Here is a 27,486-nt window from a genome sequence, read left to right on the forward strand (position 1 = left end):
TCGTATAAAATAATAAAAATCTTAAATAGCAAAATTTGAAATTTGAAAAAAGTAATCTCCCCATTTAATGCCACATGGAATGACATGATGGAAATTAAAAGAAAATAAGTTATTTTAGTTAATTATAAAAATATTTTGTTTTACTGGTAATTGGGTTTTAATGGTAAAAAACGGTGCTTAAATATGAAGCTAACTTGAATTTACCGCTTAAATATTACGCTAAATTAACTCTACCGCTCACGTTTAGATTAAAAAATCCCTCACTATATAAACCCTAATTCTTTAATCTCATTTCTCTTTACATTTACACCGATCTGAATCGGACTTTCTCTAGAAGCCACCGGTAAACCAAAAAGATAATGGCAGACGCTAATGAGACAATGGCGGCGGCGGCGGAGAAAGTAGAAGCAAAGCCGCAAATGGCGGAGGTAAAGAGATCATGGGGAGATGAAGTAGACTCTGAAGAAGAACAAGAAGAATCGAGTAAAGGAGCAGCTGCCGATGCGTCCACGTCTGATAATAAAGACGTATCCGAATTACACGTGGATAACCTGAAAATTGAAGATGAGGATTTCAGGAATAAAGAGTTAAATGAAATTGATGATTCTAGTATTCAAGCTGTATGATCCTCTGCTCTCTTCTTTGTTTTGTGCTAATTTTAAATTAGGGTTTATGGCACTGTATGTTTTTTTTTAAATTATTTTTCTGTTTATGAGATTTTGTGGTGTTAATTAAATTCTTTATTTGATTGTATGACGAATAGAATTATTGGCTTTGTATGTATTGATTTGTGAGGTTGATTTGTTTTTCCTATTAGGATTTATGGGATTTGGGATTTTTTTCACTTTTTGTCTATTGGATATGTACATTTGTGGAGCTAATTTTGTTTTTATGACGAGAGATTATGGAATTTGGAGGTTAAAAGAAGTAGAGGTTCAATTTTTTTCATTATGTGTAGGTTACATCTGGCGATACACCCTATACTTCAGCGTCTGGATTCGATGATTTAAACTTATCGCCAGAGTTATTGAAGGGACTATATACGGAGATGAAGTTTGAAAAACCAAGTAAAATTCAAGCAATTAGTCTTCCTATGATATTGACTCCTCCTCACAAAGACTTGATTGCTCAGGCTCATAATGGCTCTGGTAAAACAACCTGTTTTGTATTGGGGATGTTAAGTCGTGTTGATCCTGCTAATCCGAGAACTCAAGCACTTTGTATTTGTCCCACAAGAGAACTGTCCCTTCAGGTTTTTAGCCATATTCCATTCCCTCCCTATCATTTTCCTTGTTTATTTAGTTATTAAAATTTTAAATTTTAACAGTTCTTTTTTATTTCTGGCATCATATTATGGATTTCATTGGAGTATGTTCGGCTTTTAAGATTTTATTTTGGGCTAAGTTTTAGGATTATTATAGTAATACAATTACCTGACAGTTAGGGTTTTGATTGTTATGGAAAATGGTTGCAGAATTTGGAAGTTCTTCGGAAAATGGGGAAGTACACCGGGATTAGTTCACAATGTGCTGTGCCAATGGAGAGAGGAAATAATGAGAGAAAACCCCTTCCGTTCATATCTGCACAAGTTGTTATTGGTACTCCTGGCACCTTAAAGAAAATGATGTCCCTGAGAAAATTGAGCACTGACGGTATGAAAGTCCTCGTTTTCGATGAGGCTGATCAGATGCTGGCCAAGGTACCTATTTTACATTCTTACGTTTTTACATGTATACTGGGATGTCTGTGGAGTATGTTCTGTTTTTAACATTTTTAACTTGGTTTATTTACCACTTTATGGTTGATGCTGGTATGAATTCGGTAAAAAAGTAATTGGAAAACCGAGATATCTTAGACATGCTTCCTACTGATTTTAAGAATGTCTTTTTTTGGGTCTGTGTTGAACTTTTACACTGAAGCAGATATTTCATTTTGGAAGTCATGTATGTTGTTTGACTTTATCTTGTGGATAAATCAGCCAATACTGAAAGTTATTACTCGGTTTCTAATGGAAGTTGAACTTCTATAGGACGGCTTTCAAGATGACTCTCTGAGGATAATGAAGGAAATTCAAAAAAGCAGCCGCAACTGCCAGGTTTATCATATTTTTGATTATTAATTTCTAGGAAGTTTCTCAGTCTTCATTTGTTTGTTTTGAGTTTCTTTCATCCTATTATTCAATTAAAGAAAATTTCTTTCTTGAATCTAAGTTTTCCACGGACCAATTTTTAGTAAAAGCAGTTACCCTTTAAATGTAAAGAACAGTGGTTTACCTGTCTATTTTCAAATTTGTTTCCAGGTTCTTTTTTTTTCTGCCACTTTTAATGAGGCTGTGAAAAGTTTTGTATCAAGGGTTGCGAAGGATGACGCTAATAAACTCTTTGTGAAGAAAGAAGAGCTATCCTTGAATGCTGTAAAGCAGTACAAGGTCTATTGCCCTGATGAGCAAGCTAAGATTTTGGTGATAAAAGACAGAATTCTTGAACTAGCTGAGGAAGTAGGGCAGACAATTATTTTTGTCAATCGTAGACATAGTGCAAGCATGTTAAACAAGGCGCTTGTTGAATTGGGTTATGAAGTAACCACCATTCATGGTGCAATTGATGTTGTAGAGCGTGACAGGATAGTCAGTGAGTTTAAAAGTGGTTTGACTCAAGTTCTGATAGCAACTGATGTTATTGCCCGAGGGTTCGATCAACAGCAGGTGACCCTTCTCTTCTCTTCCGTACAACTCAAATGCTTATACTGATTGCATGGGGTATTGGGTACATGTTGACCTTAATCTCAAACTTATTGCAGGTTAATGTGGTTATCAATTATGATCTTCCAATAAAGTATGGGACTTCAGAGCCTGATTATGAGGTCTACTTGCATAGAATTGGTAGGGCAGGGCGTTTTGGTCGTAAAGGTAAAGTTTTAACCTGGCTTTTGCTTGTTACTCGTGCATTTTATTTGTAATATTTGTGTATATTTTGGGTTTTAATTGCAAGTAATGTTAGTTTATTATGCTAGTTCCTGAAAGTTCAGCCTTCTTGTTGGGTGTGTTTGTTTACAGATACTTAAAGTTCGATGATGTTACATGGTATTAGTTACTGCGTACAAAATGAGGGGTTTAGTAAAAATATAGTACTTTTTCTGTTTGTACGGAACTGGGTGGATTTGGTTTCTTTGTTGCTTTTCTAATATCTTCCCTTACAATTCTCCAGGGGCAATATTCAACTTTCTGATGTTTGACAGCGATATGACGGCCATGGAAAAAATTGAACAATATTTTCGGGCCGAAGCGACACTGGTAATGTGTAGTTCTTTCTTTCATCACTTTTAAAGATGATTTCTCATAGAAGATTGAATGGCAATGGAGAGGAGTGAAAATTCTGTAGGACTTCTTGCAAAAATATTTATTTATGTCATATTACTTGCAAAAATGCTCGTTTGAATTTTTGTTTTCCACAAAAATGCGCTCTTTTTTTACGAAGGTATGCTCTTTTTTTACAAAGGTATGCTTTTTTTTTTTATAAAGGTATGCTTTTGGTAGAATATAGTGTAATTTCCCCAATTCTGTTTGAAACTTGTAGTGTTTAGATTTGTGCAAAAACTGATACAAACCAAATAATAAATAAATTTTAAGTTCTAGTGCAACTGAACAGAGCTGAACTGAAAAAAAATCAACAGAACCGACTTGTTGAGTTCAGTTTGAAATATTTTACATCTTTGAAAATTCTATTTGGCTCAATGAATAGAAAACACAATTTTGATTCAGCACCGAATGCACATCCCTAAGTATCGGTGTTCCTTTTATAGATAAATTGATCAAAATTTATTTATTGCGTGTATTTGGTGATGCAGATTCCATCGTGGCAGAGTGATAAGGATTTTAAGGATGCACTGAGAGCAGCTGGATTGCTTTAAATTTGTGGTCTTTGTTGGCCTATAAAAGTTTTTGGGTTGGATTTTAGGGGAGTGATTATATACAATGTAAAATTGCGGATTTTCAAGTTTATTGTTCTATAATTAATTATTATGCCCTCTTGTGTCAAAAACTAGTTGTTCATCCACTGTTTTCCTGTAATTAAATCAAATATTCTTATCTATTTCATCTCTTTCACAGTTAATCTATAGATTATACCTGACTACTCCTTTCAAAATAGAACCTGAAACATTCAGGCTATCCTTCTTGATAAATATCCACAGCTGCTGTTCTTGATGCGATTTTATATTCTTATAACTATTTGCTGAATCTGTTAAAATTATAACTTCTAATTGAATAATTGAAAGAAGTGAACTATAGTTGTTTTCTTTTTGTGATTTATAGTATTTTGAGATGAATGTTTCAATCTTTTTTTTTCCCAAGTTGAATGTGTTCCAATAGCTACTTCTATTATCTAAACTTTCTTTCTAACATATAAGCTTTAAATAAAAAGGAAATAAATTTGTAATGAGTTTGTCCTAAAGTTAATTTAATATATAATACTTTTTATGAATTTGAAGAAATCCTTCACCAAAATTTAAAATAACAAATTGTTGATTTAACTAAATAATTAAAGAAAATGAAGCTATGGAGCTTATGTGATTCATGTAGGCCGTAGTCGTGACTCATGTGCCAACAGATCTTTCCAGTTGGGTTCATAGTCATGTACCATTACTTTTAAATTTGATTAATTTATTTCATCATTTTTTAAGTGTTCATATACTTACGTCTCATTTGAAATTGATGTGACGTGATGCTACATATTTATGTAGTATAGAGTTCCTTTCACACGGCCTATTAGCTTCTAATAGATCGTGAATATATAAGATAAAGGTTGAAAAAATAATCGGCTAAACTACAAAAATATGATATATGTGACAAGTAGTATAAATTATGGACAGATAAATTTATTTTGCATGTTATTTATGATTCATAAATATATATATTACACATATAATAAATATTATTGATTTCAATCATAATCTTTAATTTTAAATTTAAATTCAATCATTTATTAATATATTTATGGTTGTTAAAAAGTATTTTTTATAGGTTACTAGTACGACACCCTCGCGATGCTTCGGGAAAAAAATTGTTTAACTAAAGAATAACCAATAGAAAAACATAGACATAAAATAAAATGAATTTAATTATACATAAAAATACTCCAAACGGTAAATATTTTATTTCAGTCCTTGCATTCGCTTCGAAATTAAACATATTTAATTTAAAGTAGAACTTATATTAAATTTCAGAATACGATTAATTGTTCATTGTAATGTCATAACTTCCAAAACATAAAAAAGATCAAATCATTTTAAATATTTTTGGAAGGGCGCATAATTAATCATACATTAATTCTATAGCAGATTAAAAGTTACATTTAATTCAAAACTAAAGTACTCGTATGAAGAAGTTTTGAGTATTCTATAAACAAATCATAGTTTAACAATAAAAATATTTAAAATTAATCTCATTTATGAAATCAAACATGTCTAGCTGTTTTCAGTTAAAAATGATCGGCTACAAACATATTTGTTGCATTTAGTTACTGTAAAAATACACAAATGAGTTCAGATTAATTGATGTTGCTGCTTTTTCGAAGAGTCTAGATGCTACATCTCCTTTATAGGTGATACCATAATTCAGTAACCCAATTAGCCCAGGGAAATTTGAAGACAATACAAAGCATGCAACATGGACCCTATTGGATTATTTCAAGGATTTATTTTTGTGTAGAATGGATATATAAGTACCTTTTTACCAAGAAACTATAATCTCATCTTAATGATGATGCTACACCATGGCTCAAAGTCTAATTACAATGCAATTCCTGCTATATCTTGACTTAAATTTATCTCTTTCTAAACCATTGTTCTTTTATATTCTCGAGCTACAGTACATAAACAAAGTAAGAAAGAAATAGGAACATAAAATTACAGAGAATACATTTTTCTGAAAATAAACATGTTAAGGCAATCTGTAATAGGAATTAAGTTTGAAATTATTTTCAAGAAACTTTCATGAGTTTCCACTACCTACACTGAAAAATAGCATAAGTATGCATAATGCATGGTGATTAAGCTTACTTATTTATGTGAACTATGACAGATACTTAATTGAGTGGTGCCTGGATCACCTTCATGTCCAAGGATTGCAGTATTAGTCAAAGCATCCATCTACATGATTCTCGCTATTAGACAGACCTATGTGTACTCACCATTTATTTCTCGAAATCTGAATGAAAAGGCCAAAAAAATCTTGCATAATAACTTTCGAAAGCTCATTTTACGATTCTTAGGTCACATTTCATTGATTTATTATTAATTATTATGCGAACTCTAGCAATGCAATATCGCAACACAAATACATCAAGTGGAATAGCACGGACCAGCCAGAATGAAAATCATAATGGGAATAGCAGGAAAGGAAAGTAATATCAAATTCACATTGCTAAAGTGTCTATTTCTTATACTCCTGCATTTTATTTCACAAAGCTTCAGTTCCTTCTGCCCACAAATTAAAAACTGATAGTCCTATAAATGAAATGAAATACTGTAATTAGTAAGTATTGAACATAAATTGTCTATATTTCAAATTATGATATAATGATAACTGAAACATTTCAAATTCTAATATCATCAAACTGTAGCCTACACATTCAAAATCGATTATCAATCAATAAAATAAAAGTACACCTTCATATAAAAAATTACTACAGTTATTCGGAAACAAAAAATTAATAATTATAGAAACTAAAAATATTAGGGTTTACAGCGAAACACCTTAAGGGGGTCGATTGACATTTATGATCAGCTGGCAAGTCACTAAAAAAACAAAAAAGAAAAAGAAAATAGTAAGACAGATTTTTAAACTTGTAAAAATAATAACAATCAGGCAAAAGAAATCAATTGGAATTTTGCACTGAAATTGACCCAAGTAAGTAGTAAATAACTAAAACCTCTAAACATCGTCATATTCGAGCAAAATAGGGTTTAGACGTGAATATCAGGTGCACGAAACAGTGATAGAAAGAAGAAGTAGCGAGAAAAAATAGAGGCGATGAGAGAGTCGGTGATAAACCATGGAAAACAAAGAAGATCAAGCCAAAGATTGAAAATAGGGGAGGAATTAATTCTTACAATAAAACAGACACAGTAACAAAGTATGGAGGAGAAAGGAAAAGAAAACAGATAAAAACCAAGGATATAGACGGAATTTTTGAATTAGTCAAGGGTAATTCATAGAGATAATGGCATGATTGTAATAAAGTTTAAGAAAGTAAAATAAGTTGGAACCCAAAAACACTGTTCAATGTACAGTGTTTTTGGGTTCTACTTTATACTATATAATATTGATTAACAGGTTTGTAATGCTATTTAACTAATAACATGATTTTGTAATCATATTAAATATGTTTTTGTATATATTTATACATAATTGCATTTTTTGTTTATATAGCACTTTATTATAAATTATTCATAGGTAAGACAATTTTACACGTATTGCTGTATCAAATAAACATGTCGCATTTAAGCTTAAAATTTTAGTATAATTATTTAAATATGTGGAATTCAAATTGACTAAATATATTTCAATTTAAAACAGATAAAACTAACTCTAAGCAGTAATTCATCTGGTAACCAAAATAGGAAGACCCGATCAGGTAAGTGGAGCTCCATAACTGGATCCTTAAAGGATCCACCTCATAAGTAGGTGAATATGGGCCCCACTAACCAAACCACAGATCCACCAACCAATTGAATGGGTGGGTTGTTGCCGAGACTATTATCGCCAACAAACACCGCTAAATCATCACGTCATTATCCACCGTCAATCACAACCAACCCCAAAAAGGTACCGCATACTGAACGGTCCAGATGAGGCCAAAATTTAAACATAATTTAGCTGATAAATATAGCATAGAGAAGCGCGAAAAAGGCGGGGAATCAAGTGATCGAGTCAGAGAGTGTTTAACTATATAAACCAACTTTAATCCTTTCCTATTCTCTGCTTCCATTTTATTTGCAGATTTATTTCTCTATATTCAAGTAAGTATGTTCTTATTTCCTCTCTTTTTTGTCGTAAAATTGTGATTATGTTTTTTATTTGATTTGATTTGGTTAGATCTGTTGTTTTTTTCTGTTTACATTTTTAGATCAAAGTTTGATTTGGTTGTTTCTTGAATACGGAATTGGATTGCTGTAGTTTCTTGATTTGATTATGAGTATAAGAGAAATTCGATTTAATGCAAAATTATGTTGTTGTTTTTTAATTGAAAGGATTGAATTCTAGCGAACTTTATAAATTTTGGAGAAATAATTACGTCATTCGTGCAACAAAGTGATGAGGCGTTTGCCATGTTAGGAGTATTTAATGATAAAAAGTAAGTAATAGAAATGTTTATTGGCTTGTTGTAAAAATGACGCAGCACAATCGTTACACTCAGTTTGGAGAAATGGATCTTGGATCCACATTTGCATGGGCTCATTATTTTGGATAACTTTTTTTTAATTATGTTAGTGATGGATGGAGGAGATTGTGTGTTGTTGAATATTATGAATGTAATCATGCATAGTTTAATATTTAAGTTATAAGAACTAAGTAGGATATTTTCTTGTTTCTTCTTCATAATTGATTTGATCCAGTTAAGAGATGGAGACTTTTCTTTTCACTTCTGAGTCTGTCAATGAGGGGCACCCCGACAAGCTCTGTGACCAAATCTCAGATGCTATTCTTGATGCCTGTTTAGAACAAGACGCGGAGAGCAAGGTTGCTTGTGAGACCTGTACAAAAACTAACATGGTCATGGTCTTTGGTGAGATCACAACCAAGGCTAAAGTAGACTACGAGAAAATAGTAAGAGACACTTGCCGGGGAATTGGGTTCATATCACCTGATGTTGGTCTTGATGCTGACCACTGCAAGGTCCTTGTCAATATTGAACAGCAGAGTCCTGATATTGCCCAAGGTGTTCACGGACATCTTTCCAAGAAGCCTGAGGAAATTGGAGCTGGTGATCAAGGTCACATGTTTGGGTATGCTACCGACGAAACCCCTGAACTCATGCCGCTAACTCATGTACTTGCTACTAAGCTCGGCGCCAAGCTGACAGAGGTTAGAAAGAACAAGACATGTCCGTGGTTGAGGCCTGATGGTAAGACCCAAGTTACAGTTGAGTATAAGAATGATAAAGGAGCGATGGTGCCTGTTAGGGTTCATACTGTTCTTATTTCAACCCAACATGATGAGACTGTCACCAATGAGCAGATTGCAGCAGACCTCAAAGAGAACGTCATTAAGCCGGTTATCCCAGCTCAATATCTTGATGACAAGACTATCTTCCATCTTAACCCCTCGGGTCGTTTTGTTATTGGAGGACCCCACGGAGATGCAGGACTTACTGGCCGAAAAATCATTATTGACACTTACGGTGGCTGGGGAGCTCATGGAGGAGGTGCCTTCTCAGGGAAGGATCCTACCAAGGTCGACAGGAGTGGTGCATACATTGTGAGACAGGCAGCAAAGAGCGTGGTGGCCTCAGGGCTCGCCCGCCGCTGCATTGTCCAGGTTTCTTACGCTATTGGTGTGCCAGAACCTTTGTCAGTCTTTGTAGACACTTATAAGACTGGGAAGATTCCAGACAAAGATATTTTGGTATTGATTAAGGAGAAGTTCGACTTCAGGCCTGGAATGATTGCTATCAATCTCGACTTGAAGAGAGGAGGAAATTTCAGGTACCAGAAGACCGCTGCTTATGGTCATTTTGGTCGTGAAGACCCAGATTTCACCTGGGAAACTGTCAAAATACTCAAACCTAAGGCCTGAGGCTTAGGCTCATGGCAGCTTTATAAATATTCTGAAGTTGGTTACTATTGTAGCCAACAATCTGCTTGGCGGGGGCAAGAATAAAGACACTTTAGCACATGCATCTGAATTCTGACTACAATGAAGAATATTTCAAGGTCCAAAAGAGAGAGAATTCAGAATGTGTGCTTAAAGTTGAGATATAGTAGTTTTGTTTAGGAATGATTACTAGCTGCATTATTCATTTGTCTTCCCTTTTATTCGTTTTCTTCCTGTTTTGGTTAATGGGTATTATGTCATGTTATTTACTTGGTTCGATCAAATATTGATACTTCAATTTGTTTCACATTAGGGTGTAATCAAGTCGGATCAACTCGTAAACTATTGGAATTGACTCAAAAAATATTTGAAATCGATTTGATGTTAATCGAGTTGAGCTCAAATTCAAACTACTCGAGCCAATACGGGTTGAGTTCGAACGTTTTGACACTCGACTCGACAAGCTCGCAAGCCTAATCAATTTTTAAGTAATTTAATTTTAGTATTTTTTTTTATAATAATACCTTTGATTTTATACCAAAATATATCTTCAAATATGCTACCCATTTCGAGCTCGAGTTCCTAAAATAAAACTCGATCAAACTCAATGTAGTTCTGTGCTTCAGATTTGAGAGACGAATCGTCTTCACAGTATGAGTCAACTCGTTACACCTCTATTTCACATTATGAAATTGATTCTCCAAAATTGTGGTGTAGAATACTTGATCTATCACATATGCAAAATTAGTAAGAAGCAACAATATAGTGGACAGAGATTTGTGATAATTGGAACTCATTAAATATAAGATATAAGAGTTGTGATTTTACATAAATGGATGATAGCAGGACAATAATCAACCAGTCCATGCATACCAAAAAATGTCAATAAAAGCATCCAATTTCAGGAATGCAGCCACAAACGATCATGAAGCCGCTCTTCACCAGCACCATACATTTCATCTACCCGTTCACCATCGCGATAAAACTGAAATGTGGGCGTATAACGAATCTGCTGCGTTGTTTCCGGGCATTCATCAATGTCTGCGTATACGAAAGAAAGCTTCGGAAACTTGTTGCTCAGCAGACAAAACGCCGGGAGAATCTGGCTACACACTCTACACCTGAAAACAAAAAAGAAACCCAGAACCATATCTAAGAAGCAATACATCAAACACCTTGCAGGCATACAGAAATGAGACAGAAAATTTTGATTAAACTGAGAAATTGTCGTACCATGAAGCTCCATAATTGATAACAGCCTGCAAAAAAGCATCAAATAAGAATTGGGATTAGTAAAAGGAGAAAAATATTGAAGAAATAGCAAGAAAATAAAATGAATGGGTAATACTAATGAATTACAGGAGTCTTGGAAGTTTTAATTTGATAAAGAATTTGAAGGAAATTTTCATCACTTGAAGCACTCTTTAAATTGCCATGGCGATTCAGTGGTAGGTCTAGACCAGTCCCTTTTAATCCTTTCTTTGAATTGTCTTCCATTTTTAATGTAGATTTTGAGTGACTGTAAAGTTGTTCATCCAATTAGGAAGATGGTAACTGATTTCTGGGGTGAGTCTGAGTTTAATTAATTAGTTTCTTCCGGTAGTTTAATCATTTTTTTTTTTGAGAATAATGAAAATTTCATTAATAGAGAAATAAGAATACAACTTGATCAAATATAGAATATATCAATACATTCAAGAGTTACAATAATAGAACATCAGTAAAATAACAAAAAATCATATCTAATTTCTTCAATCGCATTGACGGAGCTCTTTGAATGTGCAACTCGGCGATCCGTCCACTCCACTCGAAGGTTATTTTAAACCACAAATCGACTCTTTGGTCTTTGAATGATTCCGATTGAGAGAATATTAGAAATAAGATTTCTACTGATAGCACTTCAGATCTACGTTCCGTAGATAATTTCATCAAGGAAATAGCAAAACCCATAAAGGGTAAGAGCCAGAACTCCATTAAGGAAGACAAAAATATCCATAAAGGAAGAAAGAAAAAACCAACAGATCTCAGATCTGTGATTATTGACGTAAAATAAACTAAATACGAGATTTAAAGAGAAAACGAGAAGGTAGGGAGGTGATTTTGAACCAAACAATGGCCAAAATCACCTCCCTCTTGTTGCGGCTAGGGTTTCTGAAAAGAAAGAGAGAGTTTAGAGAGATTATACAATTAGTTAATGTTAGTAATATTGTTCCATAATCAATTTTTTTATTTTGTATTTTTTATGGTGTTTTTTTATAGTGTTTTTATGATGTATTTAATGGTGTTTTATAATATTTTTATAGTTTTTAATGTAAATACACCAGAACTTGGTATATTTTTGATATATTTTTTTTTAAAAAAAATTATCAAATCAATTTGTTGTGTACAAAATTTATAACATTAAAATAAATTAAAATATAAAATAGTATATATTTTTCTCGTTATGATAAATTTATATGAACAATAGTACTAACAATAAAACATATTAACATGAGATTTAAAGTAATATCGCAAACAACGACAGAACAAAAGGAACAGACTCGTGATAATACCATCGGATAAAAGACGATGACGATGAAGTTTTTTTGAACATAACACTATCGGAAGAAAGACGACAATATCGAAATTTTATTTTCATTCTCTAATGCGATTGATGCGGTCTTTTTGTTCTCATAGACAACATGAATTAAAATAGAGATTTGAGGCAGTGGCTGTTATTTGTGTGAATGAAGCCTAATTGAAGAAAAAATTATTTTGCAAAATGAGGTACCAAATGTAATTAGAAAATCATTTCATGTATTCGTATAATTATTTCTCAAAAGTAGAGCAGTTTTAAATATCTCCCAATATTTTTCTATTTTTCACAGTACTGTTTTATCCAACCATGATATCAATTTTACTTATTGTAGGAAAATACAAAATTGAATAAAAAAAATTAATTCAGTTTATTTTGAAGTTACAAAAAAAAGGTTCGATTATCAAAGTACAAAAATTTAGTTAATTTTTGACACAAACTAAACAACGAAAACAAACCAAACTTACAGCAAAATTTAATTTAGTTTGAAACATTAAAATTTCTTATAAAATTGATTCAATTCTATTTGAACCAAATGTACACTCCCACTTGTTTCTGTTATTTTTCTTTTCAGTGTCTTGTAGTATCTACCCATGAAATGGAGATCATCTACCATTATACTGGAGCATATGAAAGTTAAGGATTACATATAAGCACTATGAATGCATATATGATTTTTGCAGTATTCAATGATCATATTTCTCTACCTTCTTCACCATCTTCGGGATCAATTGTAAGCGTTTTCCTATTGCACATGTGGAATAGCTATTGGATAAGCTATCACATTCTGGACTTCTCAAAGGCGAAAGTTCAAACATCAGCAGAACCAAAAGCTTAGTTGATTTCAGAGAATACCCCGGGATGGAACTTCTTGCGCAATGCTTCCACAGCTGAGTCGATCCGTGCTTGCTTCTGCAACCAGTTACGAGAAATGTAGAAGTTTAAAAAGGTAAAGAAATTTGTATGATACATAGTGATAAGTTTTTATTTACCTTTCCCTCAAAAGTAACTACGAGAGTCCCATTTCTTGATTTGCGATAGACCCCTTCATATTGCACATGATAGGTATCAGATTCTCAATGATACCAAATAATGTTTGTATGTTAATTAGCAAAACTTACCGATGTTAATATCCGGAAATTCAAGGCACAGTTTTGATAAAGGTTGAGCAATTTCTACCTGCATGTTTGGGAAAAGTAATCAAGGTCATGTTGTGAACAATAGAACACAAACACCATGACTATGTACTTCATTATACCAAGTGTCAAACAGTATTGAATACAAAATAATGTGAACTATAGCTTATAATCGGTATTGCTTACAGGAACATGCTTGCTTATGCAATTCACGTTCGGTATACAAGAAAAACATGTGATGCTGTTATAGAGTACTACCCTGTAATTGACAGCTTGAGCATGCAGAACTACCCAAATGAGATCTAGCATGCGATGAACAATTAGCACCAACAATTGTTTTTTGGTCATTAGTCCCTTAGACTTATCAATTAAACCTAATTTATTGAATTAAAAAAGCTGTAGGGAGGACCTAATTGACAAAAAATAATGACCCTTAGGTAGACATGTAGTTATCCAGGACTAAGATTTGATAGCTTAAGATCTAGCACCGAATGCAATAAACCGTGTAATAGCTATATGCCAAAATGGTAACTTAGCGCACATACATCTGAAACATTTGTTGTCAAATGTTTTGTTAGAAATGGTTCCATCATAGCTAGCAGGCCATATGAACTTGTTAACTCTGTCAAACACTCCCATTCTCTGTCCAGCTCAGAAATGTTTGATGCAGCAAGAATGATTATATTCCGGCACTTGATCTGCAAAGAAACAATTACTCGGACAGTAATTCAAATTAGGCCCAAATATATCTTGCTACTTTATTAAGAAGAAAAATAAACTAACACGATATATTAATTTCTAAATGCATACCATAGGGACGGGAAGCTTGTCGTGATGCAATAATTCAGTGATACCTTCAGGGAGCAAAGCCATCTGCATAAAATACACCAATTGATTGCATATTTAGAGCTTATCACGTGGGAGAAAATTCAAAAGTAAATCCTCCTACGGGAACACAAATTATCCAACAAATAGACAGCTAGATAGCCAAATCTCATTGCTTCGGTGAAGTTGAAGAAAATCATATAAATCTTAAAATTTCATCCTTGTACTTCTTCAAGAGACACTTGAAGCAATTTTACCAAAGTTCTTAAAGCATGTAATGCCCATCTCCTTAGCATATTGTCATCAAAAAGAGAAAGAGAACAGATTCTTATCCTTCGACTCCTATGCATGTTTGCCTCATACAACCAAAATTAGAATGAACTAATCATTCTCCTCTTTCTAGTAACAAATTGGACGATAGAAAATTACCTCATTTCGATCGCCAGTGCAATGATCACCAATAAGATGCCTAAGATATTCTTCAAACTCTTCATCAGGAGCCTACATTAAACACAATCAATTAAATCAAGAGGTGGGTATAAAGCTGACTGGAAACTACTCTTCCACTCCTCATTTATGAGGTCAGACTTCAACAAATTTTTCCAATATATTAACATAATAAGACGACTCTGATCTGTATAAAGATGGGACATAGCTAGAGTACGAACTCTGCTTTAGAAAGAAAAGAAAACAACAACAAAAGGTTCACTTTGATGTAAAGACGCACCAGTCGAACACCAAAAGCCTTTGCAACACCTGCTAAGGCAACATCAGAATGCAATGGACCTACTCCTCCATATATAAATACCTACAAGCATCAAGAACAAACTACATCAGGCAGCACATATTCAAGAGAAAATAACAATTCACTTCCATTAATCAATAAGGAAAAAAGTTGCTGCATCACAGACTATTAAGATGCAACTACTTACCATATCATTGGTAGATTTTCGCTGCTCAACCTCGGCAGCCACAGAATCCACCTGGTTCCAAAAGAGTCGTAACAAATGAATTTTAATACAAGATTTTAATGATTTTACTACCGATCGTTCTTCCAATAGAAATTATACTCACGTCATTCCGTACAACAGCAGCTTGTGATGCCAACCAACCAACGGAATGGAGCTTTCTACATAACGAAGGTCTCAATTGATCCTCAACTGTGCCGAACCTGAGCTATGGAACAAATAAGTACGGCGAACTTCAGCAATAACAGCAATCAACAAACTCCAAGAAGAATAGATAAGGCTACATTGCAATAGTGAGTAAACAAATTGGATAGTCTTAAGATTCTCAAGGTTTCAAGGTTTCACTGATAAGAAGGTTGTAACATCAACCTTTCTATAATATGTTAGACAATGAGAAACTCTCTTTTATGCCCATAATTCCACCGAACTTCATGTTTGAGCACCAAACCAAGTTCAGATGGTGATGTGTAATCTCAGAAAGAAAATAAGTTATAGTTATCGAGCTAATGCGGACTTGACTCCCGGAGTCGGAGTGTCATTAATCAAGTGAAAAATAATAAACCAAAGTTTAAAAAAGTACAAAGAAACAAGAAAGATTCTTATGGGACTAGAGAAAAACTCAAGAAGATATTTCAACAATTGACCACAATTACATTGCAAATATGACCATGACAAAGACCAATTGACAGGGCTTACAGAATCTCATCACCCACAGCAATGACTGAAGCGACTGGAGTGCTGTTTCTATGCGAAACCACATTCTCAGGACTATCATTAACACCAGGAAGATGTCTGGTGGTGGAGGGAGACAGCTTTTTCACTCGTCCAGCTCTTTCCAATCTTCCATCAACAAGCAAATATGCAGGTTTAAATTTTTCTTTACAACTAGAGTCGCTGATAGATAACAACGTGTTTGGAACTGTGTCATGGATGCTCCCTATTGAAGTATAGCTGTGAAAAAAATGACTAATATGTATTAGTAAATGAAGAAGTAGAAAACCATTTAGTATAGTTGAAATGCCGATAATAAAAGAAAAGTAAAGCAGCCAGCACCTGCAAGAGCAAAAGGCCCGGTAAAGTTAGAATAAAGATCTAAAATTTCCACAAAGCAGAAGAATTACCCTTGATCATAAAGGCTGCAGTACTGGACTTTGCAAGTCAAAATAAAGGCCCAGACATCTCTGCAATATAAACATATATGAGTCAGACTTTCAAAATATCCCAGCTTGAATGAATTGCAAATAAGTCCATACTCAATTATCTGGGATTATAAAATTGCAGTGAGGAAAAATCCAATTAGGAACTCAAATATTCTAGCCCTCTCCTTTTCTTTTCCAGATGCTGGGACCAAAGTAAGAACTGATTAAAATTACAATTATGGCTGTACTTTTAGGAGTTATGACGGGAAGAGCAGAGCATTGCAAGAAATTAATGCTCAGCCTTCCTCTTTCCTCTTGTGTTTTAGGATAAATGAAACAATCTCTGCAACAAGTTTGTGATTACCAGTTTCATAGTTATAGTGACTTTACCAAAGGCCATGAAAATGTCAAAATAGTCAAATTCAGTCCACATATATAAGCACTAAGAATTGAACCAAGATACTATCTGAATTCTGAATGTCGTTCCTACAGGTCTATTGAAATTAGCGCAGAATAATGAGAATAATCGCAGATAACTTCTGGTAGATGAGAGCACCTGTAGGACCAATCTAAGATAGGATTGACTCTCATGAAAGGTGGCCACCCAGGTGAGCTAGGAGAGAACTGTTCTTGGCCTACCTGCAATTAAGAAGCACTATGTCTTTATAGTCCGGAGCATAATGAATTCCTTTAAATTGATGGTAAAAATAACATATTGCTACGGCATCCCTCAAGATAAAGCATCAAACATACTGCAGTAGGGTCGCCAATTCGAACACCAAGAAAAATAGCTCGGACGGGATTGGCTTTCAGTAGATTTTCCAATCCAGATTTGAAATCTGATCGAAGGATATCCAGTTGCAGATCATAGCTGATCATATGAAATATCCATAATCAAAAACTAATAAAAAAAATAGAAAGTAATCCAAGTAAAAATGAGGGTTCATAACTCAATATGCCTATTTTACATCATCTAGCAAGAAGCCAAGAGCATCTTTCAACAAATATTTCATCACTTGGGCAATCTAGTAGGCAAAGTGGAAGTAAAACAAATAACATCTCTGTACCTTGAGGCAGTATCATAGGTAAATGTATTGATCTCAGGGAATGCAGAAGAACTTTCAAAATAAATTGTTCTAATAGGAAAACTAGTCAGACCCCCATTGGAACAGTTCTGTCCCCCTTTATGCAAAAAGTACCCCGCCCTCAGCAAATGTAGCAAAACCTGAAAATCAAAGTTGATGACTGCAGTGAGTGAGATAAAAGATGCGAAAACAATTGGTTAGGAAAGTACCGATTAAAACCTACTATTGAATCCTTGCCTCCATTGAAGCTGAAGGCAACCTCTTCAACCCTGTAACAGAAACAATTTCATTGCTTTCAATTTTTCAGATCACTTGTTAGCCAGAAAAGAATAGAGATAGCAGTACAACCATGTCATTTTATAAAACATTCAAAATTACCAAATCACATGCCATAATATATGGTATAGGCACAGTATTTTTCTTGGATTTAAACATATGTCGGATACAACAACCTAATGATCTGTTTTACATGTCAAAGGACCAAACAATGATTCTACCCCATCAAACTAAGGGTCAATATTGAGTGAGAACAAATTATGGAAAGTGCAGGTGCAGAGCTCACTATTGTGTTTGACTATAGAATAAGTGAAGTACAATGTGTCATGGGATAATTCATAATAGATTCTATGTTAAGCCCCCCATGATTCTCCTACCATATAACTACTTCACCCACCAAAAGATGCTATTTAATATTTCTTATTACAGGATACATTTACATGCAAGAATATTTTACATAAAGACTTTCATCTTCGTTCCTCAAAAGTAAAAAATTCTAATGCCAAAACCCAGTCAACCAACAACGCGCTCAAAAAAGCACTCTCTCGTGCTCATGCCTAAACCACCAGTAACACACTGGCAAATACTTTTGATTGGAGAGCCCTTAAAGAAACCATGGGGATCACGACAAGAATCAAGAGAAAACCATCCATTAAAGAATAATCTAAATGCGCACGTGCAAGCTATACTCCATTTTTCCTCACATACCATATACGAACAACAAAACCCGCAAATATGACATTTTCTTAAAGTATCAAGAGTAAAGCATCCATAAAAGAATAATGAGAATGCGCACGTGAAGACTATACACCATTTTCCCTCACATACCATATACGAACAAACTCCCCCGCAAATACGACATTTGCTTAAATGGCATTATTAAGACGATAAATTCCATCCCAGAACATTTAAACCACTCCTATAAATTCAACATACAAGACAGTAAATGTACAAACACCATAAAGTTTTGCACATTCGACAAATTCTGAATGGTACAAATGGAACTAATTCAGCCCAAAGAACATTTGGCAATAACATTTTTTCTGCTATAAGAACTGCAATGACAGACATTCTTACATTACATCAATTTCACCTGCATAGTTTCCATCAAAATGCAAAAAAATAAAGACCTCAAACTCTCAATCATATATCGAGTTTTCTTCACAGTGAATCCAATCTCAATCAAAATAAGCAAACGACATATTCACTGACACAACCAAGATTATAAATTACATCATAAATTACAAAGAATCAATCAAAATGAAGAAGCAGATGGAGAAAGGAACTCACGAGTAGAGAGCAAGAGCTCTTTGAATCACATAGATGGCGTTATTGTACTTGGTTTTCAGCCTTTTGTCATCACTTTCTCTGATTGCTCTATCAATCTCCATCTGCTCTAACATACAAATAAAAAACAAGAAATTAACATCAAGAACATAAAAACATGCAATTTAGCTACAGAAAATTCAACATCTGGAAATTGAAATTCTCATAAGTTAAGCAAATGGGTACTAATGAATATACATTAAATTTAGATTCGAAACAATTGAAAGACTGACCTGTTTAGTGTTCTAGATTTGTGGGTTTATGTCGAAATATAAGACAGCGAGGTTTTGGAGGTTATAGAGATTTAAAGACGTGTTCTTTAGATGCCACAGATTGTTTATCTATGGAAATGGAAGCCAGCCAAAAATATATAATTATTTTTATAGTATATTTTTTGTTTTTAAATTCGGGTTCTCTACTCATCTGCAGAAACGCTTATGCAACTACAACAACAAGGTCTGCTGCAATTTTACTATTGCATTTTTTTATATGACCATCAGATGTACACTTTGTAAACCGCCGCATATATGAGTATGATTCGGACCAATCGTCGGTCTCACTTAAATCAGAAAAATTCCTTACCAACTGAATCGCGCCTTAGGGTTTTGTATTTTTTTTAGTTTTGTATTTCTTTTTATGTCAGCATTTAGTAGTTAAATTTTCATATTTGAAATTGGCTTTAAACCGTCTTAGCGAGAATCGAAACCGAAATCTCCGGAATACATTTAAGAGACTTGCTAATATGTTTTAATATCTCGTATGTTTCGGGTTTATTTTGAATGTTAATTGTAAAAAATCATAAATGTTAAAGTCTTTTGCGATTGTAATAACTTTAATTGACAAAATCACTTATCAATTTTTATTTTTAATAAATCGTGAAGCATTTCGGTGAAAAATATTGACATGAATCGATGAATTGTTGAAAAATTGTATATTATGATGTTTATATCAGTGTCTTTTCAACAAAATATATGTTAATATTTTTATAACGTTTCGTAATTAATTTTGTGATGTTTTAATACTCCATTAATATTTTTTGCAAACGCAATAAAATATATAATTTAGTTTAATTGTTTTAAAAATAATATGGTTATTTTTGAAACTATTGTCACATATACCGTTTTTTTTGTCAAAGAAAATTCTTCATTGATGTGTACAAATAGGTTTGGTAAATATTTTAAAATTATAGATTTATTGTTTCTTTTTATATCAACATAATTCTTTTAAATACATAATAAAACATATTATGAGATTCCATAATTTCTCCTCACTGTTTCTAATTATTTTATTTTATTATAATCTCTACTAATAAGTTATTAATATATCAAGAAGTTTTTATAATAATTTTCACCGGATGATATAACAAAATAGAGGAAAATATTAAATAATAATATTTTTAATATAATGTTTTGAAATTTTAGCACTTCTAATAAAAATAATCTTAAAAATCAAAATAATAATTTTCAACAAACCATTATTAAAAAAAAACCATTTTAGCACTTTTGATCATTATTATTTTCAACAACTATTATTCAAAAAAACAAACCATTTTTAAGACGAAATAGTATTCCATTATTTAATTCATATTTATTAAAACATTGCTTAGCCTATTTATTTGTTACAAAAGATTGTGAATTGAAATCAAGTAGCAATTTTAATTTTAAAGGAAAAATGACTACTTGCCAAATAATCCTAATTATGGAATATAAAAGGGAATACATAATAACAATAAATTGAATTGTATATTCGGTTTCTAATTTTGATTCTGTATTCTCCTTGTAGGTTGTGACTTGATGCCCATCCATTAAATCCATTAGTTGTCTCATATACTTTTTCTTAGTGCAAAAGCAACATATTTTGAAGAAGCAAAATAAAAGAAAATTCAGCGACTAAGATATATTTTATTTTTTGAGCTTGACTTTGAAAATCCAATTGAGGAAATTATGTGGTGTACGCTATATATTGAAAATTTTACAAAATTGCCTATCCAACTATTTCGTTTTTCAAACATGTTTGATTTTTCAATTTTAAAAAAAATTACGCATTTTTATTACACCGCTATTTCTATCATCTTCTTCCTGAATTTTTTTTATATAAACTCAGTCCATCACGTCATCCGTGAATTAAATCTACCACATTATTACACATCATTAAAATAATGGCAAATTTATAGATTCGTTTGTTATTTATTTTACACATTTTAATAGTAATATTACAAGATTATCATCATTTTAATGACATGTTAGAATATGATAGGATTAGTACACAGATAGCGTAATGTACTGAGTATACATATTCAATGGCTAAGAATAAGGAAAAAATGCCCTTTCAAAAAAAAGGAAAAAAAATGCTAAAACGTCTTTAATGGGGACAATATTGCTGTGAATAAAAGCTTCACCTCAAGAGTATAAAAAATATCGATATTTAGTTGGTCAATTCAATTAACCAGGTTTTTGAGTTTCTATTTTGAAACTTTAAATATGTTTATAATGCGCTCATGGCCTTAACTGGCCGGATCGTGCCTCCAGCACTGTTACTTTGAAGAAATTAAAGTGCTCAAAGCAAACATATGCTCTGTATACATTAGCATGTGATAGTATTATAGGATCTCGGTCCTATTCTGTTGGCCTTCGGAATTGGAGTAAATGATTAACAGGGACAGTCGGGGATATTCACATTTTTATTACCTTTTCTTTTATGTCTATTGTATGATTCCTGAACTAACAATCAATTTAATCATTTGAGTTGTGAACTCATATTTTAATTCTGTCTTCTATGAAGATATTGTGGACAATCGTTGGTATGGTTATATATTTTAGATTTTGAAAAATATAATGTTGATATCAAATGAGTATATTCAAACTTGAGTTTTATATTATAAGCAAAATAAAAAAAAATTATGAGTCATGCACATAAGATGTTTGAGAAATTCCTCAACCATATATAATGTACTAATGAATGTGTTTATTGATTCCAATTTGAAAAGTGCAGCTTTATGTAGTATGATAGAAGTGGATGGTGTGATGGATGAGTTTGTATCTAAAGCTGTAGCTCATAAAGATATAGTTCAAACTCATCTACTACTAGAATTATTATTTGTTAGACTTGATTGTATTAGTATATCAATAGTATTATATTTAATCTTACTGTAAAGGAAGTACCACCTTAATAAAAGTAGAAATGAACATAAGAATTGCGGAAGTACGATAAAAAATATTTTCATAGCTATGCCTGAAAGGGCATTTTGCTGCAATAAAATTTCACAATTACAAAATTTGACCATATGCCATTTTTTAGAAAAAAAATTTATAAACTTACTTCGATTTTATATAATTAATATTTCAAATTTTTAATTTGGTTGAATTTTAGATATAAAAATTTCAGAATAATTGAACCAACGTGTTCATTTCAGTTTGAAAATTTGTACTTCGAAATCTTATTTCCCTTCGATTTGGTTCGAACAGAATGCACACACTTAGTCATGTTATTGCTTAGCATGTAGAAGTTATGTTAGCTATCCATACCATATTTACAGAATTCTTATTTACAAGAAAGAAAAGATATTGAAGGAATGCAGGTATATATAACTTCTCATTTTTACTATACATGTCGGCCCTGGCGGTGCTGCAAGCCTAGATGTGAAGCGGAAGTTGAACACACCGCCTTTCAGGTACTATACTTAGACGTGTGCATTTAGTTTAAACCGAACCGAACCAAAATTACAAAGATTTAAATATTTCAAACCAAACTGATCCATTAGGTTCAGTTCAGTTTGTATCAAAAGCTTACATTTTTTCACTTCCAAATCCGAACCGAATCAGAAAACAAATTTTTTTAACAATATCAAACCAATCTGAATTTGTCAGTTGAGATCGGTTATTCGGTTTGGTTTAGACTTTGCACACCCCTAAATATATTTTATAACTTAATATAATAACTTACACTGCAGGGTATCAAAGCTTTCAAGAGGAATGACAACTAATGATCATTTACCAGTCCCAGCCCATTAATTGTTTCCAAACTCCTTCCTCAATTTTGCTTCTCGGGACGGACAAACCTTCCCCATCATCGATTAAGATTCTGTAAACTTCATATTCCCGATCGCCAATCATACGCCTTCTAATCTCAGCCTATAAATCAAAAGATTATACATTATGATTGCTGCAGAAAATAAGCATTTTCATTGTTATATTCCAAAAGGCATTGTCAATTTCATAATTGCCACAGTATGGTCTGTTCATAGTAACCCCAAGTTTATTAATAGGAAGGCAAAAAACATAAAGCATGATAGAATCTATAAGAGTATTTCAAAAAGTACATAAGTCAATACCAAGAAAATGCCGGTGTTAAGCATCTTGAGAGCAAGTGTGATGTCAAAAAATACTAGTGGTCTTCCCTTGCCAGATAACTCGACAGGATTTGCCACTAGTAGCTCCGTGTCAGGACCACGACTGGCTACAGCTACTCTAAGAGGACGCAGTAGTTCCATCTCCAAACGAGAGCACAATGCTCTCTGCTTGCTAGGGTCGACTACTTTCTTCCCATCAGCTTGAACGATAAACAAGTCAATTTCGCAATTTCTTCTTTGTTTGCTAGAGAAGCGGCCATAAGATATCTGGTTCAACATGGCCGCCATAAGTTTGTTTCAAAATGTTGTTCAACAGTTCAAATACAAACATTACATAAAAAATGTCACTCTATTAAACTAGTTACCTTTATATTGTAATCCTTCAGAGTTCTCATTATGTCGTAAAGGAGGCCCTTATGATCTTGGCACACGATTTGAACAAGTGTGTGAGCAGGACTCAATGAGTTGTCCATCGTGACAGAAACACTACCAGAAGCAAGTGAGCCAGGTGGTTCCTCAGGATTGGCCAAGTAAAGCATGTCTTCTGTGATTGTAGTCGGAAGAAATGAAGATTCTTGTGAGCATATAGTAATTTCAGGGCCAACCATTTCTATGTCACAACTTATCATGCCATCTCCCATAACAGCTTTTAAGTGATCAAATGTATCTTCCTTTCTCTTATTTGTATGTAGAAGCTCCCTGAATATGGAACAATATCTTTTACAAGAATAGTTTATAAAGATAAAGTTTTGAAGTTCCATAAGCATTTTCGGAAACAAAAGCGAAACCGAAACTGAAGACAAGAAAAGTTCCCGTGTAGCATAAATTTTGTTAAAATGCAAGAAATTGCTTTTCTTTTTTAGACTAAGGATCACCTAGGGAAGTTTCATTTTATAATCACAAACTCAATTTCTCAAAAAGCAAAAAGGTTTAAAGAAATTTCATCGGCGTTAAATAGATAGTAATGCGAGTTATATAAGAGCAATAGTTATGCAAACCTAACCTGGTGTCTGTAACGAAGAAAAGGTCCATCACTGTCCCGTCTGGCGTTGTGGATACCTTAACTTTTTTAATAGTGAGTTCAAGCTCACACAGCACCTCAGTCACATCTGTCAAAAGAAACCCTCCAAAACTCAATAATAATCAAACAATTATTGATCCTAAAAACACCATTTCCAATCAAAAATCCAAAAAAAAAGGGGTAAACAAAAGAATCAATCAAATTTCTTCCCTTTACTTCATTCACGCCCCCAATGATTGCTAAATAGAAACAAACTGAAGAGAACTAGGAACAACATAAAAGCTTATTATGGTTTAAAATGGTGACATTTCACAACAAATTCACCGCTTCTCCTTACACGATTAATCAAACGAAAACGAAATATCAAATTGGGAACAACAGAACAATATTCGTTACAGAAATAGATTTTTTACATAAAGTTTTGGACTTTCAGAATCGTTTCCAAAAACAGAAACTAAGCCACAAATGCAAGACTCGACAAGCTTACGGGCAGAATAGTAATCAACAGTGATGGAGAGCAGAATGAAATATAGAAGGTAGATTAGTCTATCAATGCTTATAACACATGCCTATGAGTAAACTTAACAAGAAAAAACGTGAAAAAACATAACCCACAAACAATTCAGACCCAACACACAATTCAAAGATTAAAGAAAAATTACTGTGTAAGAGGCCTCTCCTGTCCTGACAGCATAATTTGAGGAGAAAGACATCCGGAGGCCTTGGAGATTGAGGACGGTAATAAGAAATCCCAGAAGCTGAAGAACAAGAAGGACACACTCCTAATAGTCTCTTCTTCAAAAGACCCCATCTTGTTGATGAATTTCCCGACACCCAAAACACTACGTAGCACCACTTCCCGTCCGTAGATAAATCTTCATAACACACACAAAAATTCAAAACCACTTCAATATAATAAGATTAATACAAGAAAACAGCAAAATCAGAAATAAAAGCTGACCTCCTCTAACAATGTTGAGGCCAAAGAAGAGTAAGATGCGGCATAAATCACAGCCCAGGCCAGTTTTATCAGGACAGTTGATTGTGATGACACTAAGGTCGGATTCTTTCTCTGACTGTCTGATGATGACCACATCATCGTACAAAATACCCATGTTTCTTTAACGAAGAAATGAGATTGTGTTGTGTTAATATTTGTTCTGCTTGCTTCTGATGTACTAACTGAGGAGTGTTTGTTTCTTTGCTTATGCTTCACTTGTGGCTGCTGCTCTTTCTTTGTCTACTTCTATTCTCTTTTTAGGTAATTAACCACTACACAAATTGAAACATTTACTTCTTTTTTTGGATTCTAATTCAATATTTTCTTTTCTTTTATTTTGAGAAAGTTTTTGTTTTACTTTCTTTTTTTATTATAATTAATTTTTTCTTATCTTAATTGAGAAGGAAAAGCTTGTGGGAAATATTGAATTCACCACATGGTAATTTAAAGTCCAACGCTTATACCTTTGAATTATAGCTCATTGTTTGATAGCATTAGTAGGACTGTTTTATTTTACAAATCTTTTTTAGAAGTTTGGATTTCTTTTGTATCCGTTCTTGAATTTTCTTGAATAAATTGCATAAATCTTTTTTATTTTACAAATCTTTAAAAATCAAATTAATTTATAATTAAAAATCATCACATTTAGTAGGACTGTTTTATTTTACAAATCTTTTTTAGCAATAGTTTAGTTGAATAAATTTAATTATAATAGACGACTATTTATATTTATCACATAAATAAAAGTATAACTAAAATAAATTTCTAAGTATGATTATAATTCGTAATTCATATAATTTTAATAGGCAATATTCTAAAATTTTATCTCATTCCATCTTTTTATTCATTTTTTTTTAATTTAAATTTGTTATATGAATAAACAATTTTTTTTATAGCTGGAAAAGGGGATGCGTTTGTGAGAATAATTGAACCCATTAATTTGACAGTTTGCTGCCCAACACTTACTATTTGATCTACAGCTCGTTGATATAAATTTTAAATTGAACTTTTTTTCTTTTTTCCAATAAAAATCTAATCTTTATCAAATTGCATAAAATCATGTAAATTCAGCAAATAAATGAGCTGCAAAGATTACAAATGATAAATAAAAATTTATATAATATAACAGTGATGTCGTATTATTCATGCCGTAAAACAATAAATCATTAACTATATCAAAATAATTTTTTTATCAAAGATAGAATTACACTAAGTTAAGGGTTAGGTGTTAGTATTTTTAGAAATTCATTTTCAGCCCACTGGCTGACAGAGGGGTGGGTCGAACCCACGCCCTTCTGAAGATGCAAAGTGCAGTATTGCCATCCGAGCCAACACTCATTTACCTATATCAAAATATTTAATAGTAATAATGAATTAAATAATGATTAAAGATTTTTATCATAATTGGTCATTGATTTGTCGTAAGCAACATAAACACAACCGTTATATGAGAAAACATTCAAGAATAAATACGTTAAGTATAAGTAATTGTAATTAAAATGCCAAAAATGATTTAAATAATAGTAAGATTATCGTATATAAAAAAAAATGAAAAGATTATCATAAATTTGCCACCTTATCCAAAATGCAAAGGAAAACATGAACACTATGACGTGGCACTTACTTGGTCCAACATTAGCGGACTAAATAAATAAAAGATGTCGGTCTATATTCATCAAATTCCACCACATGTGCACTCATTTACGGAGAAGTTGGACTTCAAATCCACGAAATATTGACGAGATGCTGATAGCCGCCATCACGTGTTTTATTTTGTGGACCAATAGGAATGGCCCCTCTCACGTGCTTATCTTAACGGAGGTCTCATCACTTTCAAACTGCGTACTATAATGTTTTTGATTAGTTACATGTTATTGTCACATTTTTCTAATTAATTTTTTAATGCTTAGTGTTGAATATTTATTTAATTTTTGGCCAATTAATCACTATCTTTTTGTATTTTATGAATTTTC

At 32.8% G+C, this 27,486-nt stretch overlaps 5 protein-coding genes and 1 long non-coding RNA gene across 11 annotated transcripts; 2 read left to right on the forward strand and 4 right to left on the reverse strand.

The window, feature by feature from the left end:
* Positions 1–260: 260 nt before the first annotated feature.
* Positions 261–4,112, forward strand: LOC126677877 (DEAD-box ATP-dependent RNA helicase 38-like). The gene is made up of 8 exons (XM_050372692.2): positions 261–620; positions 959–1,252; positions 1,475–1,699; positions 2,030–2,095; positions 2,300–2,704; positions 2,800–2,908; positions 3,207–3,292; positions 3,847–4,112. The coding sequence occupies exons 1-8, from the start codon at positions 360–362 to the stop codon at positions 3,907–3,909; spliced, it is 1,509 nt and encodes a 502-aa protein (XP_050228649.1). The 5' UTR covers positions 261–359; the 3' UTR covers positions 3,910–4,112.
* Positions 4,113–6,366: 2,254 nt separating this feature from the next.
* LOC126679288 (uncharacterized) lies at positions 6,367–7,170 on the reverse strand. The gene is made up of 3 exons (XR_007640842.2): positions 6,930–7,170; positions 6,754–6,795; positions 6,367–6,504 (listed from the first exon to the last, which is right to left on the reverse strand). It is a non-coding gene; the product is annotated as an uncharacterized LOC126679288 (long non-coding RNA).
* Positions 7,171–7,897: 727 nt separating this feature from the next.
* LOC126678019 (S-adenosylmethionine synthase 2) lies at positions 7,898–10,121 on the forward strand. 2 transcript variants are annotated; one of them, XM_050372872.2, is made up of 2 exons: positions 7,898–8,023; positions 8,617–10,121. In XM_050372872.2, exon 2 carries the CDS (start codon positions 8,624–8,626, stop codon positions 9,794–9,796), a length of 1,173 nt encoding a protein of 390 aa, XP_050228829.1. In that variant the 5' UTR covers positions 7,898–8,023; positions 8,617–8,623; the 3' UTR covers positions 9,797–10,121. The 2 variants fall into 2 exon arrangements, with proteins under 2 accessions (XP_050228829.1, XP_050228828.1); XM_050372871.2 differs by having other exon boundaries at positions 7,899–8,019.
* A 469-nt stretch (positions 10,122–10,590) lies between these two features.
* On the reverse strand, positions 10,591–11,437 carry LOC126676666 (thioredoxin-like 3-3). Its single transcript, XM_050370923.2, has 3 exons — positions 11,174–11,437; positions 11,048–11,073; positions 10,591–10,935 (listed from the first exon to the last, which is right to left on the reverse strand). Exons 1-3 carry the CDS (start codon positions 11,309–11,311, stop codon positions 10,716–10,718), a joined length of 384 nt encoding a protein of 127 aa, XP_050226880.1. The 5' UTR covers positions 11,312–11,437; the 3' UTR covers positions 10,591–10,715.
* A 1,415-nt stretch (positions 11,438–12,852) lies between these two features.
* Positions 12,853–19,575, reverse strand: LOC126678067 (uncharacterized). 5 transcript variants are annotated; one of them, XM_050372936.2, is made up of 17 exons: positions 19,378–19,575; positions 19,109–19,209; positions 17,766–17,811; positions 17,525–17,682; positions 17,211–17,328; positions 17,014–17,096; positions 16,440–16,499; positions 16,015–16,269; positions 15,425–15,521; positions 15,283–15,333; positions 15,078–15,158; positions 14,780–14,851; positions 14,336–14,398; positions 14,071–14,223; positions 13,511–13,568; positions 13,382–13,434; positions 12,853–13,301 (listed from the first exon to the last, which is right to left on the reverse strand). In XM_050372936.2, exons 2-17 carry the CDS (start codon positions 19,207–19,209, stop codon positions 13,224–13,226), a joined length of 1,527 nt encoding a protein of 508 aa, XP_050228893.1. In that variant the 5' UTR covers positions 19,378–19,575; the 3' UTR covers positions 12,853–13,223. The 5 variants fall into 5 exon arrangements, with proteins under 5 accessions (XP_050228893.1, XP_050228895.1, XP_050228892.1 ...); XM_050372938.2 differs by having other exon boundaries at positions 19,109–19,214; XM_050372935.2 differs by having other exon boundaries at positions 19,343–19,575.
* A 3,019-nt stretch (positions 19,576–22,594) lies between these two features.
* LOC126679146 (ACT domain-containing protein ACR10) lies at positions 22,595–25,747 on the reverse strand. Its single transcript, XM_050374086.2, has 6 exons — positions 25,475–25,747; positions 25,176–25,388; positions 24,496–24,601; positions 23,858–24,191; positions 23,475–23,759; positions 22,595–23,274 (listed from the first exon to the last, which is right to left on the reverse strand). The coding sequence occupies exons 1-6, from the start codon at positions 25,626–25,628 to the stop codon at positions 23,134–23,136; spliced, it is 1,233 nt and encodes a 410-aa protein (XP_050230043.1). The 5' UTR covers positions 25,629–25,747; the 3' UTR covers positions 22,595–23,133.
* Positions 25,748–27,486: the final 1,739 nt, after the last annotated feature.

Source organism: Mercurialis annua, linkage group LG4, assembly GCF_937616625.2.
Source record: "Mercurialis annua linkage group LG4, ddMerAnnu1.2, whole genome shotgun sequence".
In the NCBI taxonomy this organism is placed as follows: Eukaryota; Viridiplantae; Streptophyta; class Magnoliopsida; order Malpighiales; family Euphorbiaceae; genus Mercurialis; species Mercurialis annua.

Bases quoted from the DNA above. Each gene is read 5' to 3' on its own strand.
- LOC126679146 (XM_050374086.2), bottom strand. From the start codon at position 25,628: ATGGGTATTTTGTACGATGATGTGGTCATCATCAGACAGTCAGAGAAA. The intron at 23,760-23,857 runs GTAACTAGTTTA...ATGTTGAACCAG, and splicing joins TGAAGGATTACAATATAAAG to ATATCTTATGGCCGCTTCTC. The intron at 23,275-23,474 runs GTATTGACTTAT...TTTGATTTATAG, and splicing joins TTAACACCGGCATTTTCTTG to GCTGAGATTAGAAGGCGTAT.
- LOC126676666 (XM_050370923.2), bottom strand. From the start codon at position 11,311: ATGGAAGACAATTCAAAGAAAGGATTAAAAGGGACTGGTCTAGACCTA. The intron at 11,074-11,173 runs GTAATTCATTAG...GCTTTTTTGCAG, and splicing joins TTAAAACTTCCAAGACTCCT to GCTGTTATCAATTATGGAGC. The intron at 10,936-11,047 runs GTACGACAATTT...TTTTGTTTTCAG, and splicing joins ATCAATTATGGAGCTTCATG to GTGTAGAGTGTGTAGCCAGA.
- LOC126677877 (XM_050372692.2), top strand. From the start codon at position 360: ATGGCAGACGCTAATGAGACAATGGCGGCGGCGGCGGAGAAAGTAGAA. The intron at 1,253-1,474 runs GTTTTTAGCCAT...AAATGGTTGCAG, and splicing joins CAAGAGAACTGTCCCTTCAG to AATTTGGAAGTTCTTCGGAA. The intron at 1,700-2,029 runs GTACCTATTTTA...GAACTTCTATAG, and splicing joins CTGATCAGATGCTGGCCAAG to GACGGCTTTCAAGATGACTC.
- LOC126678067 (XM_050372934.1), bottom strand. From the start codon at position 19,221: ATGTTAGAGCAGATGGAGATTGATAGAGCAATCAGAGAAAGTGATGAC. The intron at 15,522-16,014 runs GTAAGCCCTGTC...TCCATAGCTCAG, and splicing joins GCTGTGGGTGATGAGATTCT to GTTCGGCACAGTTGAGGATC. The intron at 14,852-15,077 runs GTGCGTCTTTAC...TGTTTAATGTAG, and splicing joins AGGCTTTTGGTGTTCGACTG to GCTCCTGATGAAGAGTTTGA.
- LOC126678019 (XM_050372872.2), top strand. From the start codon at position 8,624: ATGGAGACTTTTCTTTTCACTTCTGAGTCTGTCAATGAGGGGCACCCC.